At 47.6% G+C, this 16,747-nt stretch overlaps 1 protein-coding gene across 2 annotated transcripts; it reads left to right on the forward strand.

The window, feature by feature from the left end:
• Positions 1-4,196: 4,196 nt before the first annotated feature.
• Positions 4,197-15,471, forward strand: LOC135823267 (uncharacterized). 2 transcript variants are annotated; one of them, XM_065336120.1, is made up of 6 exons: positions 4,197-4,635; positions 6,551-6,711; positions 7,031-7,168; positions 13,352-13,628; positions 13,994-14,121; positions 14,634-15,471. In XM_065336120.1, the coding sequence occupies exons 1-6, from the start codon at positions 4,310-4,312 to the stop codon at positions 14,750-14,752; spliced, it is 1,149 nt and encodes a 382-aa protein (XP_065192192.1). In that variant the 5' UTR covers positions 4,197-4,309; the 3' UTR covers positions 14,753-15,471. The 2 variants fall into 2 exon arrangements, with proteins under 2 accessions (XP_065192192.1, XP_065192191.1); XM_065336119.1 differs by having other exon boundaries at positions 4,201-4,635; positions 13,304-13,628.
• Positions 15,472-16,747: the final 1,276 nt, after the last annotated feature.

Here is a 16,747-nt window from a genome sequence, read left to right on the forward strand (position 1 = left end):
AGTTAATTGGGAACTGGTGGCCTGGCACGGGGGAAACATGGATGCAGCGAATGGGATTTTGGGTCTTTGACCACTTTGATGGTGGGCTGATCTACTCACTTCCCACCGCTTTAGGAGCTGCATCTGCGCCTTAGATCTTTGCAGGGTGATGGCGTTCCTACGGACGCTGAAAACTCAGTCTTGCTGAGTCTCGAGCGAACCGTGAAATTTGCTCGAAGAGAAAATCTCCGTTACTGAGACTTTCAAGTTGGAAAGGTGCTGGTTTACGCTTCTTAGATGTGTTGGAGCTTCATTGAAGTTGTCAGGTCGTTGAATGTCTCAGTGAAAATGCATTGTTCAGACGAACCTCTGCTACTTCCCTGTTGTATTGTCATAAAAATATTTCGCTCCTGCTCTTGTAGTAGTTGAGCACTCTCATGTGGGGTATTACCTTTGCTGTTTGCGTTATGCAGAGCTCACTGACTTGTCAATTTGAGCACTCTGGCAAGGTACGTTCGGCCTGGTTTAAATCTGGCTTTGGAAATTTATTTTTAATTGCTATCAAGTGTTAGTTCGGCCTCTGCTCATTATTTTTCTCTGTGCTGCGCTGATGAGTCCACAAAGGACGAAACAGTTCTGTCCGCAGATTGAGTAAATATATGTCCTCTATCTAACTTCACGCCTCCAGTTACATAAACCAGGATCACACCTGATGTCTGGCGCTGATCTTGCAAGTGCATGCATAGAATCACCGCTTGACCTTATTTCCGCTTAAATTCTCTGACTAGCACCTTACCACACTATATCAAGAACATTCATTCAGTTTTTGTAATCATTGCTGTCTGATGATCGCCACAGGCGTGAGACTCTGAGTCACAGCCAACCCAAGCTCCGTATCCCATTCTATTCTTTTTGTATGTTCCTACATGTAGCTCCCAGCACAAATGGCCATGACATCCTACTTCCGACAAACAAAGGACGAGAAAAATTCCGTGGCCGGCCGCCTTCCACACTCCCACCAACACTGACAACTGACCTCGCATCAAAGGGAATGAAGCTGCAGACAGATGAAAATCTATCACATATCAGGGACCTGGCACAGGACAGAGCAGCGTGGCGGCGGCTATTCCGCACCTGAGCCTGCAGAGGAATGCCCGGATTTGCCCACATGGAACATGACATGATGTATGAAGTGAACGGAATGGACAATCTGATATATTTCTTCCAAATCCTTTGCCTCCTGTTTACTTTCCTTCTTTCGACCCCGCTGCTCTGCGTCCTTTCCCTTGCTTTCTCTTGTCCTTACTGTCTTCTGGCTTGTTGAGCGGCCTGAGCGAATGCTAGGGGTGGACGTGTATTATGTAGATTTTTTGATTTTGTAGTGCCACACCCTGATGCAAACGCGGAGAGGCAAATAATAATGATAATACATGTAGCTACAGTACCCAATGCTGTAGACAGCAAGCTGTTTCGGCCATAAAGGCCTCATCAGTACAGCTACGAGCTTTTAAAGTAAGCCGAGCTACCGGCCATGGTGCAAAGGAGGCATCACAGACATTTTAAAAGAAATTTATCGATAGCTCGTCGCTCCAGCGCAAGAGTGCTCACACTACACAAAATAGCGGGCGTTGCTACAGTATTATGCATATTGAGACTAAGTAACACTCCGGTGTCAGCGGTTCAGTTATGCAGTCACTGCGTCTCAGTTCGATAATGGTTAGGAAAGGCTGCTTGTACCCAGGGCACATCATGGAACTGGGCGTGTCTGACACTATCTCATAGCTCTACTTGAGCATCTACCGGCCACTTGTTCTGAGTGGAAACACGGAAAGCGCACTGGAATCATCTTTGTCTTCTAGGCTTCACGTGAAATTAGCCATGTTGCCCAGCTCTCAGAGGATACCTCCATCCAAAGTCTAGGACAACGCTACCAGGCCTGATGTGGCCCTGGCAAGCGACAAGCAAGTCCTAGTGAAGATGTGTCTTCGGGGGGGGGGGGGGGGACTCTTTCCGAAATCTCTCTGCAGTTCTCGAACTTGGATGCTACCAATACGAGGCGTTACACGTTGGCGCCGCTGGCATAGTTCACTCGTCACCTTCTCAATGAAGTCGGGAGGATACTTGCCAAACGCGCCATTATATTTGGCACGCCAGTCAGTGTGCCATATTATGCGGTGCTACGCAAGACTTTGCCTCAATTGCGATCAAGAACTTGAAGAAACACGAGAAGGCCCTGTGTACCCTTGACCAGCTCCACGGAGAGTGGACATGGTTGCAGATACCGGTATTGCATCAGAATTCCCTTCGGTTTCTCTTCTGAAAGTCGCACGTGTCTCGTGGCCATCTCCACAAGGGCTTCCGACGCACTCAGTTCAATATTGAGCAGTGATGTTTGATGTGTGTAGTTTGCCGCATTGCACCATAGCAGATGCAGAGGCCGTTCCTGCTCGGAAGCGTCGTGAACGAAAGAAAAATGCTGTGGAATTATTTGGGAGACTGAGATGTGTGGAATTTACTGTGACAAAATTGGCAGGTTAGCTGGATATTAAAAGGTTCAGACAAGACTTTGACACTGCGATAACGCTGATAGAGCGGAAACAGTGGCCTCAAAATCTCCACTGCACGCAAACACTGCACGTACTGGCCGGCACCTGATGTTATTCGTACTATGTTGTGAACGTGCTATTTGTCGCCTATCATATCAGCATATTGATGCCTGGACATGCATAGAGCGTTCCAGTGTGGATAGCGGCAATCTCGACTGCGAACACTCTGGTAAGCTATTCTGCCACTGGTGATTTACATGACACTGTATGTTTCTCATTACTCATCGTTGTTGTCGTTGTCGTTGCTTTGATTGGTATATGAACCTCACCCAATTCCCTGTGACCATTATGTAGTGGATACCTGGAGGTAGCGAAGCGATTTTAAAACAGTTGCACATAGCCAGCTTGTCGTTGCCGTACCCGGCCCAGGCTACGAGGCTGACCTCCCTGTCCGCAGGCACGTAGGTCTACGCAGGGTCACCTCTAGGGGGGTTTCCAACCGAATCGCAAACCGAATGACTCGTTTTAACCCTTTGTATTTCTTATTTGTATTTCTAAAGAGCCCTGAAGAACTGGGACAGTCGCAGTTCTTCAGGACCCGACAGGACAGTACCGGTAGTAGAGATTGCTTGCATGATATAATTCTGTTTCCCTCCTAGCTCCTCTTTGATGCAGCCTTACTGGACTACATGTATGGGACTGAGCATGCATGATGGAAATGCAAAGAAGCGTTTCAATTATAGAAACAAGTGATGTGGACATCGAAATGAGTCACCCACATTGTTTTCTTGCCCCTTGTAGACCCATCTTCATGAATAAGACTACACAAGAGAGAGAGATAAGAAGCTTTGTTACAACAAAGATAGATCGATGAATAAGACTACAGCAAAAAAGGGCACATTGAGCGGATATTGTAGCAACTACTACTACAACTTAGTACAAGTAACCACTACGGGAGATGTTTGCTTTGCTTTGCTTTGTTTTAGTGTGAGGGGTTTCAAAGCAATCCTCAACTTGAAACGAAGACAAATAATTCAAACCAAGATTCTCGTCTTCGTTGATCTACATGACAGCACGTCATTCTGCTCAATATAAGACCATCCATTCGAATGTAGCTAAGCTACAGGAACATCACAACCGTCAGTGGATCAGTACTCTGCCGGCATATCTTCAACTTGCTTATTTCAATAATTGTGGTGGGATTCCCCGGAAAGCAGTTTTATCACTGCGTTTGGGATAGACAGGCGTCGTTCCACCAAGTCTTTTCATTTGCCTGCTCTGGCAACGTTGATCACTGCCTTGTGATTTGTCACTATCCATGTCACCTGTCGTTACTACGTTAGTCGTGACAGCAATCAGATGTTTGCGGGCAGGACCTGCCAGTCGTGCGTGGGCTTCGTCAGCATGAAGCCGTTAGTTGGAGTATGGCGGAGAAGCGTTGCTGTTGCGGAGTTCCAACAGCTAATCCCTAGACACTAACAAGGAGTAGCATGTACCATCTATACATTTTCTGTCCTGTCAGTGTCACAGAGGTCGCACGGGGTCGCTGGTCGGAGACTCTCAGACTCGCGGTTGACAGACAGACTCTCGTGTTTCAGTGACAGAAAAACGAAACACAGCATCAGCGCGCTGGTTCACATCACTCATCAGGGATTCACTGGTTCACATTATGTCCAATCATCACTTGGCCGGCCAGGGACTCCATCAGTCCATGATCCACGGATTTCTACAACATAGAAGTCGTGTCTCCTCTTTCAAAGTAGGTTTTTGTAGAGTGCACGAAAATGGTGTGGATTGGGATTTCGTCGCTCTTCCTGGCATTGTTGCCGCTTGCCCTGACACAGGATCAGTGCGAAGTCTCACGTCTTGTGAAGTCTCCACGCCGCACAGCTCCGCACATAGAGGACTCGGCGCGACCTGAAATCACCAATGGCCAGGCCTGCGGCAGTGATCCTCGCCGAGAGTCGCGTCGAATGAGGCTCAACATCAACGTCCAAAGCGCGTCGTGTGAACCAGTGGCAAACGCCCGGATATTCCTCAGCCAAGCTGACTCCCATGGCAATGAGCTTGCCGACTGCGGGGGAGAAATATCAACATTGTCTTATGGAAGGTAAGGAGAAGTGGTGGCCTGCTAACTATTGCAGTACAGGTGAAATCCTGATAGTTCGAACCTCAAAATGCCAGGAAAAACTTCTAATTATCTGGACATTCTAATTATCCAAACATGAACCCACAACTCAATAATGTATGTCAAAATGCTCTCATGGTCACGCAGAGTTGCGCTATGGACCTTAGACACAAATTTTACGGACACTGAAGTGACCGGCACAGCCTGCTCATGCAAACTGAACTGACCAGTACAGTGTACAGTGAACTTCGAATTACACTTTGCTAACTTCGAATTATCATCACAAATTCCACACATTTTCTATGTAAGTGGAATCTGTGGCACTTCTAATTACCTGGACATGTCCAGTTCGAGGTTTGAATTATCAGAAAATTTAATGTGGGAATCGTATTGATAGAAATTGGTCCTGGAAAAACTTCTGATTAATTAAGCGGTATGTTCGAATTAAATATTCGAATTATCAGGATTCCACCTGTATTGGGTAGTAAACATTTGTATGTACATGAAATACCTTACCCACACACAGCTGTAGACCCATGTTCAATGAAGTCATTATTTTGGGAAATTTCTGGATTGTTTTACATCATGCCAGCAAGGTAAATGTGGAGGAGAGCCCAAAAAGAAAGACCCGTGAAACACACTTGAGGTTCTAGCTGTGAGCTCCAGTACTTCCAGTATGATATTTACATGTATGTACATGTACATGACAGAAACATACTGTCCATTCACAAAAAAATGGGTCTTGCGCTTCCTTGAATACTACAGGCATTGGGTACTACAGGTACCCGGTAAAAAAGTACCCTGGATTCACCTTTCATTTTGCACTCTGTTTTTTTTTTAGATTATTTTGTGACTGGTATGGTACACACTATAATTATAGGGGGTGTGCGATTCCATCATCAGTTGAGATGCTGTGGCACAGTCGTGGACTCGCGGCACAGCGCTGCACTTGCACTACATGTAGCGACTCACGATGCATACCTGAAGTGCCCATTCGAAAAATCTGCTGGCTCATGCCGATATGCTTGAGCCCAAAAGAAAATCTGCCGTAAAATCAATTGTGCTCTCATAACAACAGCAAACAAAATGAAATGAAGTTAAGTTCCATAACGTTTAGCTAATATGATTTCAGGTAAAATAGGAATACAGCAGCCAGCAAGTACAAAAACTCAAAAAGCAAAGTTTACAACTTTCCAGTGTGTGAATATAGTGTATGAGAGAAAGGTAGTGGCAGATGAATGTGATACTGTGTGGATGAACACATACACTATATTCGCACACAGGAAAGGTGTAATCTTCGCTTTTTGTACTTGCTGGCTGCTATATCCCTATTTTACCTGAAACCATAATATCTTTATAAGTGTATGGTTTAGCTATTACATTAATTTTTTATGTGACGGCGTTCCACTGATGGAAGTCACGAGAAAACGTTATGGAATTAAACTTTCTTCATGTTTTGCTGTTGTTATGAGTACACAATTGTTCTTATTTATTGCCACTTACGACTATTGTCTTCTCGTTGACTATTTATTTCACAGTTACTTTTTAAAATCTTCGTTCCATGTTCGCCTTTGGTTCTGTTTCACTCATGAGCTGGACACGAAAATCTAGATTAGTGAGTACATACATCGTTAGATTGTGTAGCTATGTTTGTAGCGACCAGCCTGGTACTACAGACCACTTCGCCAGACACGGACGGCCTCACATTCATTATGGTTGTGAGGTGCAAACCTCAAACTAAGCACCACCTGCCACTAAAGGCCGCTTTTCTGGGCCCCAGGGGTGGTCGTTAGTCACAGGTTTTACTGTCATTACAATAACTCAAAGTACGAATAGGAAAAGTACAATTAACTACGGTAATTATACTTTGACCTTCTGTTGTGTAAACCTTCTTCAGTGGCAGCGTTATGACCGTCACACCTGGTCGCTACCACGACATTAAGCACCCCGGGTCCAAACGCCCGCGTCTGTTTCAGCTGGAAGTCAGAGCACCAGCTGGCTGTGCGTACGCAGGACTTGAGGAGGACGAGCCATACTTTACCCAGTTTTATTTTCGCAGTAAGTACAGCTAATGTAAAGCTAGGGTTGTGCAATTCTTTCGGCTTGAAGAGTTTAAAAGTCGATTCCATCTGTCTGTTTCTCACCCACCTACTTTGACAGGGAATACCTATAATTATGCCATCACCAACGGCCGTTTCAAACACCCCCCCCCCCCTCTCTCTTTAGACTTCAACGTAATCATCGTGTACTGTAACATTTTTATCCGTCCCACCTTCCAAAGGCACAACTGTAAGTACAGGAGAGCAGGCGGTGGAGTTTTCTTTTTAAAACCGTCTTCAGGTTCTATCTGTTTTGTGACATTATTCGTTAACTTCAGAGGACAAAACTCGTCACTCCGACCCGTGCCCGAACGATCAGTGCCATGCCGACAAGCCGAAACAGATCCTCACCTGCAGCCGCATTGCTGGACTTCGGCAGTGCACAGCACGAATCACTGTGCCGCAAGTATTGTGCGGTAAGCATGGCATGAAGAAAGATATTACCATGCAGTGCATGTGGACGGGTGTGTAGTGTATTTGCCATGCAATACTGAATGTATGATCGAGTGGAATTTGAAATGCGTGTCGATGGACGTGGTTGTGTGCACATGTGTGTCTGCGTGTGAGTGCACGTGAGTCCGTGTGTTTGGATGTACATGATTGTGCTATAGGAGTATAGCTCATGAATACAACACCAGCTGGTATCCAACAAACACCTGCTAAATGAATAACGCTGGTTAAAGCAGCGGTCTGGGTCCAGATGTAGATTGGTTCTTGACATTATTGCAGTTCTTCAGGCCTGGCTGTCAGGCAAAGGCAACAATAGTCAGCGAAAAGATAACACTGCACAGCAATATGTAGAGTGTATACAGTAGGTGAAATTTCGCTTCGTTTCCAAGTGGAGCTACATGTAGATGTCATATCGTTCCACCTGACAACAAAGTAGAACAATCCCTCACAGATCCTGGTGTAACGTACCAGATCTCCTTAGGTAGTTTTGTTCCAACTCTATTATGTCATGTAATATGTAAGGGCAAAGCAAATTTGCTTACAATAATATTATGACAGAAAATCTCAATACCCAAAAAATAATAATAATAATAATAATAAATAAATGAACAAAATGTCAAGAATCTGAAGAAAGAAAAAACTCAATCCAATTCTTTGTTGCCATAATGGTGTCCTAGCTGTGCTAGTACTTGTTAGCAACAATCCGAACTAGCGCACACACTGCACTGCATTGCTTTGTACTGCATTCAAGACTGACGTCATGCGCTTTGTTTTGCTGCGTAATCACAAATGGCACCAGCCCATTTTGCGGAAAAGAAAAACAAATCTTGCTTGCCCTGTTGTGCTCTTCCAGACAACGGATCGTGCCTCAGCAGTGTTTCTTTTCCTTTCGTAGCTTTGCTGCCAGCCCGAGTGTCACCTCGACACTGTATTTCTTCAGTATGTCTGACCTAACTGTCGACACTGTCAAGGCAATGCCTTGCCAAGCCCCCGCGGCGAGCCTTCTCAGCGCGGCTTGAATCCGAAAGGAAACTTAGTAAAAGTATTTTACAGGACCGTTTGCTGGCACAACTAGCCCTTGGTAGTGAGGTCTGCTCCGGCCAGGAGAACCAGCAACATGACAGTGCGGACACGGCTCGCGAGCCCAGAAGCCCGACTTGCACCAATGCCTCCTCCGCCAGCTCAGGTGACGCGGGCTCAACATGGGATCTGCGCTCCCGTAGATCTACGTGAAGAGGTGTAGTCGGCTTTGTCGGCCGCCATTTTATTATTATCGGAGAGCATTGTGCCGCTCCTCACCCAAGGCCAAGGCAATGCGGCTGCTGCCGCCACTACGCCAGGCCAATCCCTTGTAACCCACCCGATCAGCCACCTGCACCAGCTGCGCCCAAGGCCGTGCAAGAACGTATCTTGCGAGGGGAGTTCGTAGATTTTTCAAGTTGGTTGCCTGAAATTCTTGCACACTTCCGGCCCAACATTCCGGCTGGTGCACAGCCCGAATAACGAGTCGGATGACCGTACGCGAAGCAGGTGCGTCGCAAGCCTTGCGGGTTCACGATAATTATACATGTAACTACCCGGCTCGAGGCATGGACCACATACATGTCTGTTATCACGGCTGCTGCCCTACACCGCACTGCTGAACTGCTGAACTGATTGCGTACCAGCAGTTGATCCTGACTGCTAACCGCCAGTTCTTCCCAAGCGCGTGGCTAGAGTACGACCGCCAGCTGCGGCTGCTCGTGGCCCAGTAACCAGGCACGAAGAGGTTGGACACCATCGACGTGAACCTATTGCAGATAGCTGTCACAGGCCATGCACACCCAAAATGCGCTCAATGTAAGACGGCCCATCCAGGGGCGGTTTGTGTCCTTTTCGTCCCCAAGCCAGCAGCATTTACCTCCAGTGGTCGCAACCATACCAGCGACAGCCAAGAAATCTGCCGCAACTTCAATGGAGGTCGCTGTTCTTCGTCGTCGTGCCGCTTCTCCCACACCTGCAGCCAGTGTGGCAAGGACCACCCATGCATCATGTGCAACCAGCAGCAGCGCGGAGCCAATCGGCCACCCCGCCGCTCCTAGCAGAATGGCTACTGAATAGCTTGACTCGGTACGTAGCTTCTTTCCTATACACTCTGCAGACACCACACTGCTAGCTGACCACTTTGCCCGCCTGTTACGTAACCACTCATATCAATAATGCGTTGCGTATGTTCTCCATGGGCTGCGACGTGGCTTTACTCTTGGATCTGCCGGCCAACACGACATTTCGGTTTTCTCTAATAATCTACCCTTGGCTTTCACTCACTCGGCATTTATATCCGAGCAATTAGCTGCTTCCTGCGCCCGCAGCGAGACCACAGGCCCATTTCCGTCACCTCAATTTCAGTTCATGCGCCGCTCTGGTGTTGGTGCCATCCCCAAAAAGAACGGCAAGCTGCGAATGATCCACCATCTGTCTAGTCCGGAAGGCACCGGCGCGAACGACAGCATTCCTGCCGAGCCGCTCTCTCTGCACTACGCGAGCATTGACAACGCGATCAACATCATCATGTCATGCCCACAGCCTGTGTATTTGTCCAAGCTCGATGTACGCAGTGCATTCCGGCAGATCCCAGTCCGCCGTCAGGACTTCGCTGGGAAGGCTCCTACTACTACGAGCGCTTTCTGCCTTTCGGCCTCCGCTCCAGCCCAGCCGTCTTTGACTCAGTAGCCACAGCAGTCAACTGGATCATGCAGCACGAGTTTGCTATAGATCACCGGCTTCATTACCTCGATGACTTTCTCGATATCCCCACTGGTTTGGCTGCAGCCAACCAGCAACTCACCACCCCCCTCCGGGCATTCACGTATCTCGGCACTCCTCTTTGCTCCATCCCAGCTCGAGGGCCATCACCATCATTGACCTTGGTATTTTCCTAGACTGCGGCTACCAGAGGACAAGCTGTCCGAGATCCGTGCGCCACTCATGGCTACTATCAGCGAGCGCAGCATCGGCCAGCGTCAACTCGAGTCCCTCCTGGGGAAGCTCACTTTTGCTGCCCGAGTCATCGTTCCTGGACACACATTCATGCGTGAACTATGATCAGCGTGCCCTGAACTGTATCTGTGTATGCGAGTGCGGTGCATAAAGCCCACCTTGAGAATGGGTTTGCCGGCCCCTTAGTAGATGCGTGGCTTCTGGAGAGGGTGTTGAAGGGCATCCAGCGATGCCATGGTACGGCTGTACTCACCCCTCGCCTTCCTATAAACTATGCCAATCCTACGACACCTGACGGATGCACGCCGGAAATGTAGTATCCTGAATGGCCATGACAAGCTGCTCTACCAAGCCGCCATGCTGCTTCTTTGGATTTCTTCGGTGTGCTGAATTCACTAATGGCATCACACGGGGCTGTACTAGCTCCCCTGGTGACGGACGCTTGCAACTCTTCCTGCTTTCATCCAAGACGGACCCATTCGGTAAAGGCGTTACTAGTGACATTGGCCCGTCTGTACCGCCGTACTGCCCGGTCCGTGCCATTGTTAGCTACCCATTTGTCACTCGTCGCGAGGGACCAGAGCAACTCTTGTTCGTACTCTCGAACAGACAGCAGCTGACCAGGCAGTCATTCACAGTAACAGTATGGTCTCTTGTCGCTGCGGCCGGTGTACCATCCCAGTCGAACTACTCCGGGCATTCGGTCTACATTGGTGCAGCCACCACCGCTGCTATGGCTAGTGCCCCGACTCCTTCCGAGTGGCAGGTCAGTGGAAAGAGCGATGCGTGTCTATGCTACATCCGGACTACAACAAGCGCTAAGCACCAGCTATCGTCCCGGCTTGCTGCCGTGCCGTGGATGCCATGATCCCCAACTCGGGTGAGTAATGAGCTATTGAACTCTAGCTGCGCAATGCTTGCCTGTGCTGACATAAATTGACCCTTGCTGTGCGTCAATAGTGCTTAGCTAACGGAGTGCTGGTTTCATGGGTCCACTCTCACAACTGGTGTTATCTAGCTATTTGCTGCGGCTCTGCCTTGCGCTATATTACATCCATTTAGCATTGCAGCTCTACGTTGAGCTAACAGCAGCTCTACTTTGAGCTAACAGCAGCTCTACTTTGAGCTAACAGCAGCTCTACTTTGAGCTAACAGCAGCTCTACTTTGAGCTAACCGCAGCTCTACTTTGAGCTAACAGCAGCTCTACTTTGAGCTAACCGCAGCTCTACTTTGAGCTAACCGCAGCTCTACTTTGAGCTAACAGCAGCTCTACTTTGAGCTAACAGCAGCTCTACTTTGAGCTAACAGCAGCTCTACCTTGAGCTAACAGCAGCTCTACTTTGAGCTAACAGCAGCTCTACTTTGAGCTAACAGTAGCTCTACTTTGAGCTAACAGCAGCTCTACTTTGAGCTAACCGCAGCTCTACTTTGAGCTAACAGCAGCTCTACTTTGAGCTAACCGCAGCTCTACTTTGAGCTAACAGCAGCTCTACTTTGAGCTAACAGCAGCTCTGCTCTGAGCTAACAGCAGCTCTGCTCTGAGCTAACACCAGCTCTACTTTGAGCTTCAAACCAGTTGTTTCGAAACCAGCACTCCTCAATCCAAAGCTGCCTCTTTGTTGACTTGTTTGTGTGAGGGATGGGGCTAATGGTGTACTAGCTGTGCTAGTACTTGTTAGCAACAATCCGAACTAGCGCACACACTGCACTGCATTGCTTTGTACTGCATTCAAGACTGACGTCATGCGCTTTGTTTTGCTGCGTAATCACAAATGGCACCAGCCCATTTTGCGGAAAAGAAAAACAAATCTTGCTTGCCCTGTTGTGCTCTTCCAGACAACGGATCGTGCCTCAGCAGTGTTTCTTTTCCCACCATCCCTCCCTATCCAACTTATTCACACCATCATAATTATCGTACCCACTAATCGGGTCCACTCTCACAACTGGTGTTATCTAGCTATTTGCTGCGGCTCTGCCTTGCGCTATATTACATCCATTTAGCATTGCAGCTCTACGTTGAGCTAACAGCAGCTCTACTTTGAGCTAACAGCAGCTCTACTTTGAGCTAACAGCAGCTCTACTTTGAGCTAACAGCAGCTCTACTTTGAGCTAACCGCAGCTCTACTTTGAGCTAACAGCAGCTCTACTTTGAGCTAACCGCAGCTCTACTTTGAGCTAACCGCAGCTCTACTTTGAGCTAACAGCAGCTCTACTTTGAGCTAACAGCAGCTCTACTTTGAGCTAACAGCAGCTCTACCTTGAGCTAACAGCAGCTCTACTTTGAGCTAACAGCAGCTCTACTTTGAGCTAACAGCAGCTCTACTTTGAGCTAACAGCAGCTCTACTTTGAGCTAACCGCAGCTCTACTTTGAGCTAACAGCAGCTCTACTTTGAGCTAACCGCAGCTCTACTTTGAGCTAACAGCAGCTCTACTTTGAGCTAACAGCAGCTCTGCTCTGAGCTAACAGCAGCTCTGCTCTGAGCTAACACCAGCTCTACTTTGAGCTTCAAACCAGTTGTTTCGAAACCAGCACTCCTCAATCCAAAGCTGCCTCTTTGTTGACTTGTTTGTGTGAGGGATGGGGCTAACGGGAACTAAACGGGAATGGGAACTCATGTAATATGTAATGTGCGTGTAATAATTATGTTGGAAGTGGAAGGATTTTTTCCAGCCGTGCTGCGACCCACAGTTAGTTGGGAACTCATGGCATGGCACGAGGAAAGCATGGATGCAGTGAATGGGATTTTCGGTCTTTGACCACTTGCTGGTGAGCTGATCTACTCACCTCCCACCGCTTTAGGAGCTGCATCCGTGCCTTGATCCTTGAAGGGTGGTGGCGTTCCTACGGACGCGGAAAACCCGGCCTCTAGCCGAGTCTGACGCGAACCGTGAAAAACATTATGTATTATGTAATATGGATGCGGCTAGTGGGGTTTCTCGGCACTTGTGCCAGCGGTTGTGTGACACTTGTGAGACTTATCCTCTCATCCCCACAATTAGGCGCTGCATCTGCCGCTAGGGTTTACCGGGTGTTAGCGGCCGTCGTGAGTTCCCTCTGGGAACGGACACGATAATTAAATTTTGCTTTTGTATTTTTATTTTTTATGTATAACCTTGCAGAACATGCCCCAACTTTCTCACGTTCCATGCCCACACGCGCTATGCCAGTGGAACCGGTGACTACAGAGCCAGTATGCACTCGTCCAAGTGCCACCCAGTGGGACACGCCTGGACCGTTCTACATAGACAACCAGCCGTACCGCAACCCGATGTGCTCTGAGGATATCAACCACGCAAGCACGACGAAGCTCAAGCTCCACGTGCGTCTGACCGATCGATCGTGTCGCACGCTCACGGGATTTAATATCGATGTATGGTCCGCTAACAGCCAGGGACAATACGTTCCGTACTGTCGCTCTCTTCTTCCCACTAACGGCTCAGGAATGTAAGCACTCTGTGTGACTCTGAGATACTTACATAGCTCTCTTCAGGGCCATAAGGATTTCCTTGATATTTTGGTGGAATATTTGTGAGAAACTGAGCAGGAATCAAGATCATGATTCCAGACCTGGTTGTGACAGAAAGAAGGCAATTGTATACCATGTACTTGAAGTAATCTCATGCCCCTAGAGCCCGGAAATCGTCATTGAAAACATAAAGGCTAGCGCTGCAACATCATCTATCCTTAATGTGACTTGTCTTCCGATGCGGCTTGCAGTTGTCTGTGAGATAACTGCTTGTTCTCTGTTCAAATCAAGCATCAATCACTGACTCATCCAACCTGCCGACTATCAATTTGTCCACTTGCAGGTTTACGCTAGACACTCTGAAGCCAGGGAGGTACCCTGGCCGGCCACAGCATCTGCACTTTCTCGTCCATGGCACAAAGGTGGGAAATATGTGCTACAGAGAGTTCACAACGCAATCCTACTTTCCGGGTAAGATTTGAATGAATGGATCAGTGATAATAATTTTTGTGACGGGACATCATCCAGTGTTCGGACCAGTTTCGAAGGGTGTGCTGCCACCTGCCTGCCTTCTGGTTAGATTAACTCGGTGTGTAATCATGGAGCTAGTGAAACTAATATCAGATCCACTCTGATTTAGCCACCCACACTAGTAGCAAGTATTACCTTCATTGGGGGCAAGGGTAAATGCAGTTGGATCCCGGGACGGATACCATGATGCTGTCTATCCTTTTTCTGCACCTTGTCCTCACCCACTTACTGAGGTGTGGTGAGCCCATAAGTAAGATCATTTTCAAGTCCACCCAGAGTTTGGAGATTTCAGGGGTGTCGAACGTTGGGCGGTTCAATAGCCAATTGAGTCGTCTTTCCGATATTCCTTTTGAGTCTCTCTCCCCTCTCCACTTAACCAGTTTTGGCAGTGACCAAGTACAAGTATGTATGTGTGCGAATGTGTGTACGATGTGTATGTACATGTGTTGTAGAGAGATTCGACTATTCAGCACTTGTCAAGTCTTGCAGGGATCGCACTGCCGCAGGAGGCACTTCCACTGACCTGGAATGCGACTTCCCAATTATCCTCAACGACCCACGGCCGTGCTGAATATCGGGCCTGTGTTATGAAAACACAATACTCTGCTTATCTGTTGCCGTTCGCCACTATGCCACTACTATAAGTGTGTGTTATGTGTTGCTAAATACTCTGTGCAATTTCGCCATGTACCGGGCATGGAACAGATGACCTAATTCCTCTCTTATTCTATGTCTGGTAGTGTAAGGCTGGCTGTTGATGGCATGGATCCATTTTGTCAACCGTTGAATGAATCTTCCTACGCACAAATTGCCGAAATCATGATCACATGATCACATGATCACATTAACCATAGTCACTTTAAAATATTCAATGCCGTAAATATACAAAATTTCGGCGCTGCAAAATTTCGGCACTTCACGATTTTTGACATTTCGGCGGCGATTTATTTTCGGCGTGGGGTAGAGGGCACGGTATAGTGCGACAGATGCTGTGAAAAATTTCATCGGCGTTTTAATTTAGGCGTTTTGGGTAGGTGCCGAATATAGCCGAAATTAAATAGCTGCCGAAAATTTGTATATTTACAGTAGTCAATCATAGAAGCCATAGCCATAGTAGTAATATTCGTCGGGGTGCTTTCAAATCATAGGGTCTTTATCCCTGCAGTTAACCAGTAAGTCCCTGCCACTGGATTTACCGGGTGCTAGCGGCCGTCGTGAGTTCCCAAGGGGAATGGACAGGAGCATTTACTCCTTTATTTTTTTTTACAAAAATTGCGCCTGTTGCTTGGAGTTGGACAGCGCTGTGCATAGTCATTGTGCAATCAAATACATTTGCACGGGAGTCATGTACACCAGGGTTGAGAATTAGCTGATCAGATTCAATCCCATTCTGTCCGGACTTTCTGCTCTTGGCTGGTGCTAATAAGTACAGTAAAACCTGGCTTAAGCGACCACCCCACGGTGCAAGCAAAAGCGGCCGTGAAAGCCAGGTGGTCTTTAGAACCAGATCCCACAGTGTCTGTGTAGAACTGTGCGTGCATGGAAAAGCGTTAAGAGCAGGTGGTGGCTAAACCCAGAGGTCGCTTACACCAGGTTTTACTGTACAACGAATGTATCTACTATTGCCTGAGTACGAGAAATAACGGCCGAGTACCCCCCCCCCCCCCCCCCGAGTAAAAGACCGAGGTGAAAGCCAGGTGGTCTTTAGAACCAGATCCCACAGTGTCTGTGTAGAACTGTGCGTGCATGGAAAAGCGTTAAGAGCAGGTGGTGGCTAAACCCAGAGGTCGCTTACACCAGGTTTTACTGTACAACGAATGTATCTACTATTGCCTGAGTACGAGAAATAACGGCCGAGTACCCCCCCCCCCCCCCCCCCGAGTAAAAGACCGAGGTGAAGCCGGGTTCTTTTCCTAGGTTTATTTCCTATTGACCTACCGGTAGTATGAAGTCAATAGTGACAATACTCGATTTTTCACGACTAGCCAAATCATGTGTTAAATCCCTAAAACGGAGTCGAGTATAAGCAGTCAATAGCCGGCCCTGAGTGGAAATAATATGCAGGAATATTTAAAGGGGAAGTTAAGGTGGCAGTCTGGGTTCAGAGGGTCAAAAAACAAAGTTTCGATTTTCTGTATTTTTTCACTGGCAGCGTCTTGTGTATGGTCCAAAGGGTTTATCCTGAAAATTTGAGCGTAATCGGGTGCTTCCTTCCGGAGATATAGCCGCGCAAAGTCTGCACAATTGTTTTTGAAATACTGAAATATCAGCAAATTTCTACAAAATTTAGGTTTGCACACTATTCCGATTTTTACCGTCAATCTTTGAGCGATTTCATTAAAATTTTCTGGAGCGACTCCTGGTACTCCTCTGCGCTGCAGACTGACAGCCGCGCACGATCTTTGTCACCATGGCAACCAAGATAACTTTTGCGCATGCGCAAATTCAAAAAAATTCAAATTTCGACTCTCATGATCTCAGCTGATCGCTCTGCTGTTGAAACTAGTTACTTTTGGAGTAATTGTTTTGGAGTAATTGTTTCTTGGAGCTAACCCCTTCGTTGGCT

The sequence above is a fragment of the Sycon ciliatum genome, chromosome 8 (genome assembly GCF_964019385.1).
Source record: "Sycon ciliatum chromosome 8, ocSycCili1.1, whole genome shotgun sequence".
Lineage (NCBI taxonomy): Eukaryota > Metazoa > Porifera > Calcarea > Leucosolenida > Sycettidae > Sycon > Sycon ciliatum.

What these genes read in the sequence shown, in the direction of transcription:
- LOC135823267 (XM_065336119.1), top strand. Translation starts at nt 4,310, where the DNA reads ATGGTGTGGATTGGGATTTCGTCGCTCTTCCTGGCATTGTTGCCGCTT. An exon ending in TACCCAGTTTTATTTTCGCA is followed by an intron (nt 6,712 to 7,030) that starts GTAAGTACAGCT and finishes CGTTAACTTCAG; the next exon opens with AGGACAAAACTCGTCACTCC. An exon ending in AACGCAATCCTACTTTCCGG is followed by an intron (nt 14,122 to 14,633) that starts GTAAGATTTGAA and finishes CATGTGTTGTAG; the next exon opens with AGAGATTCGACTATTCAGCA.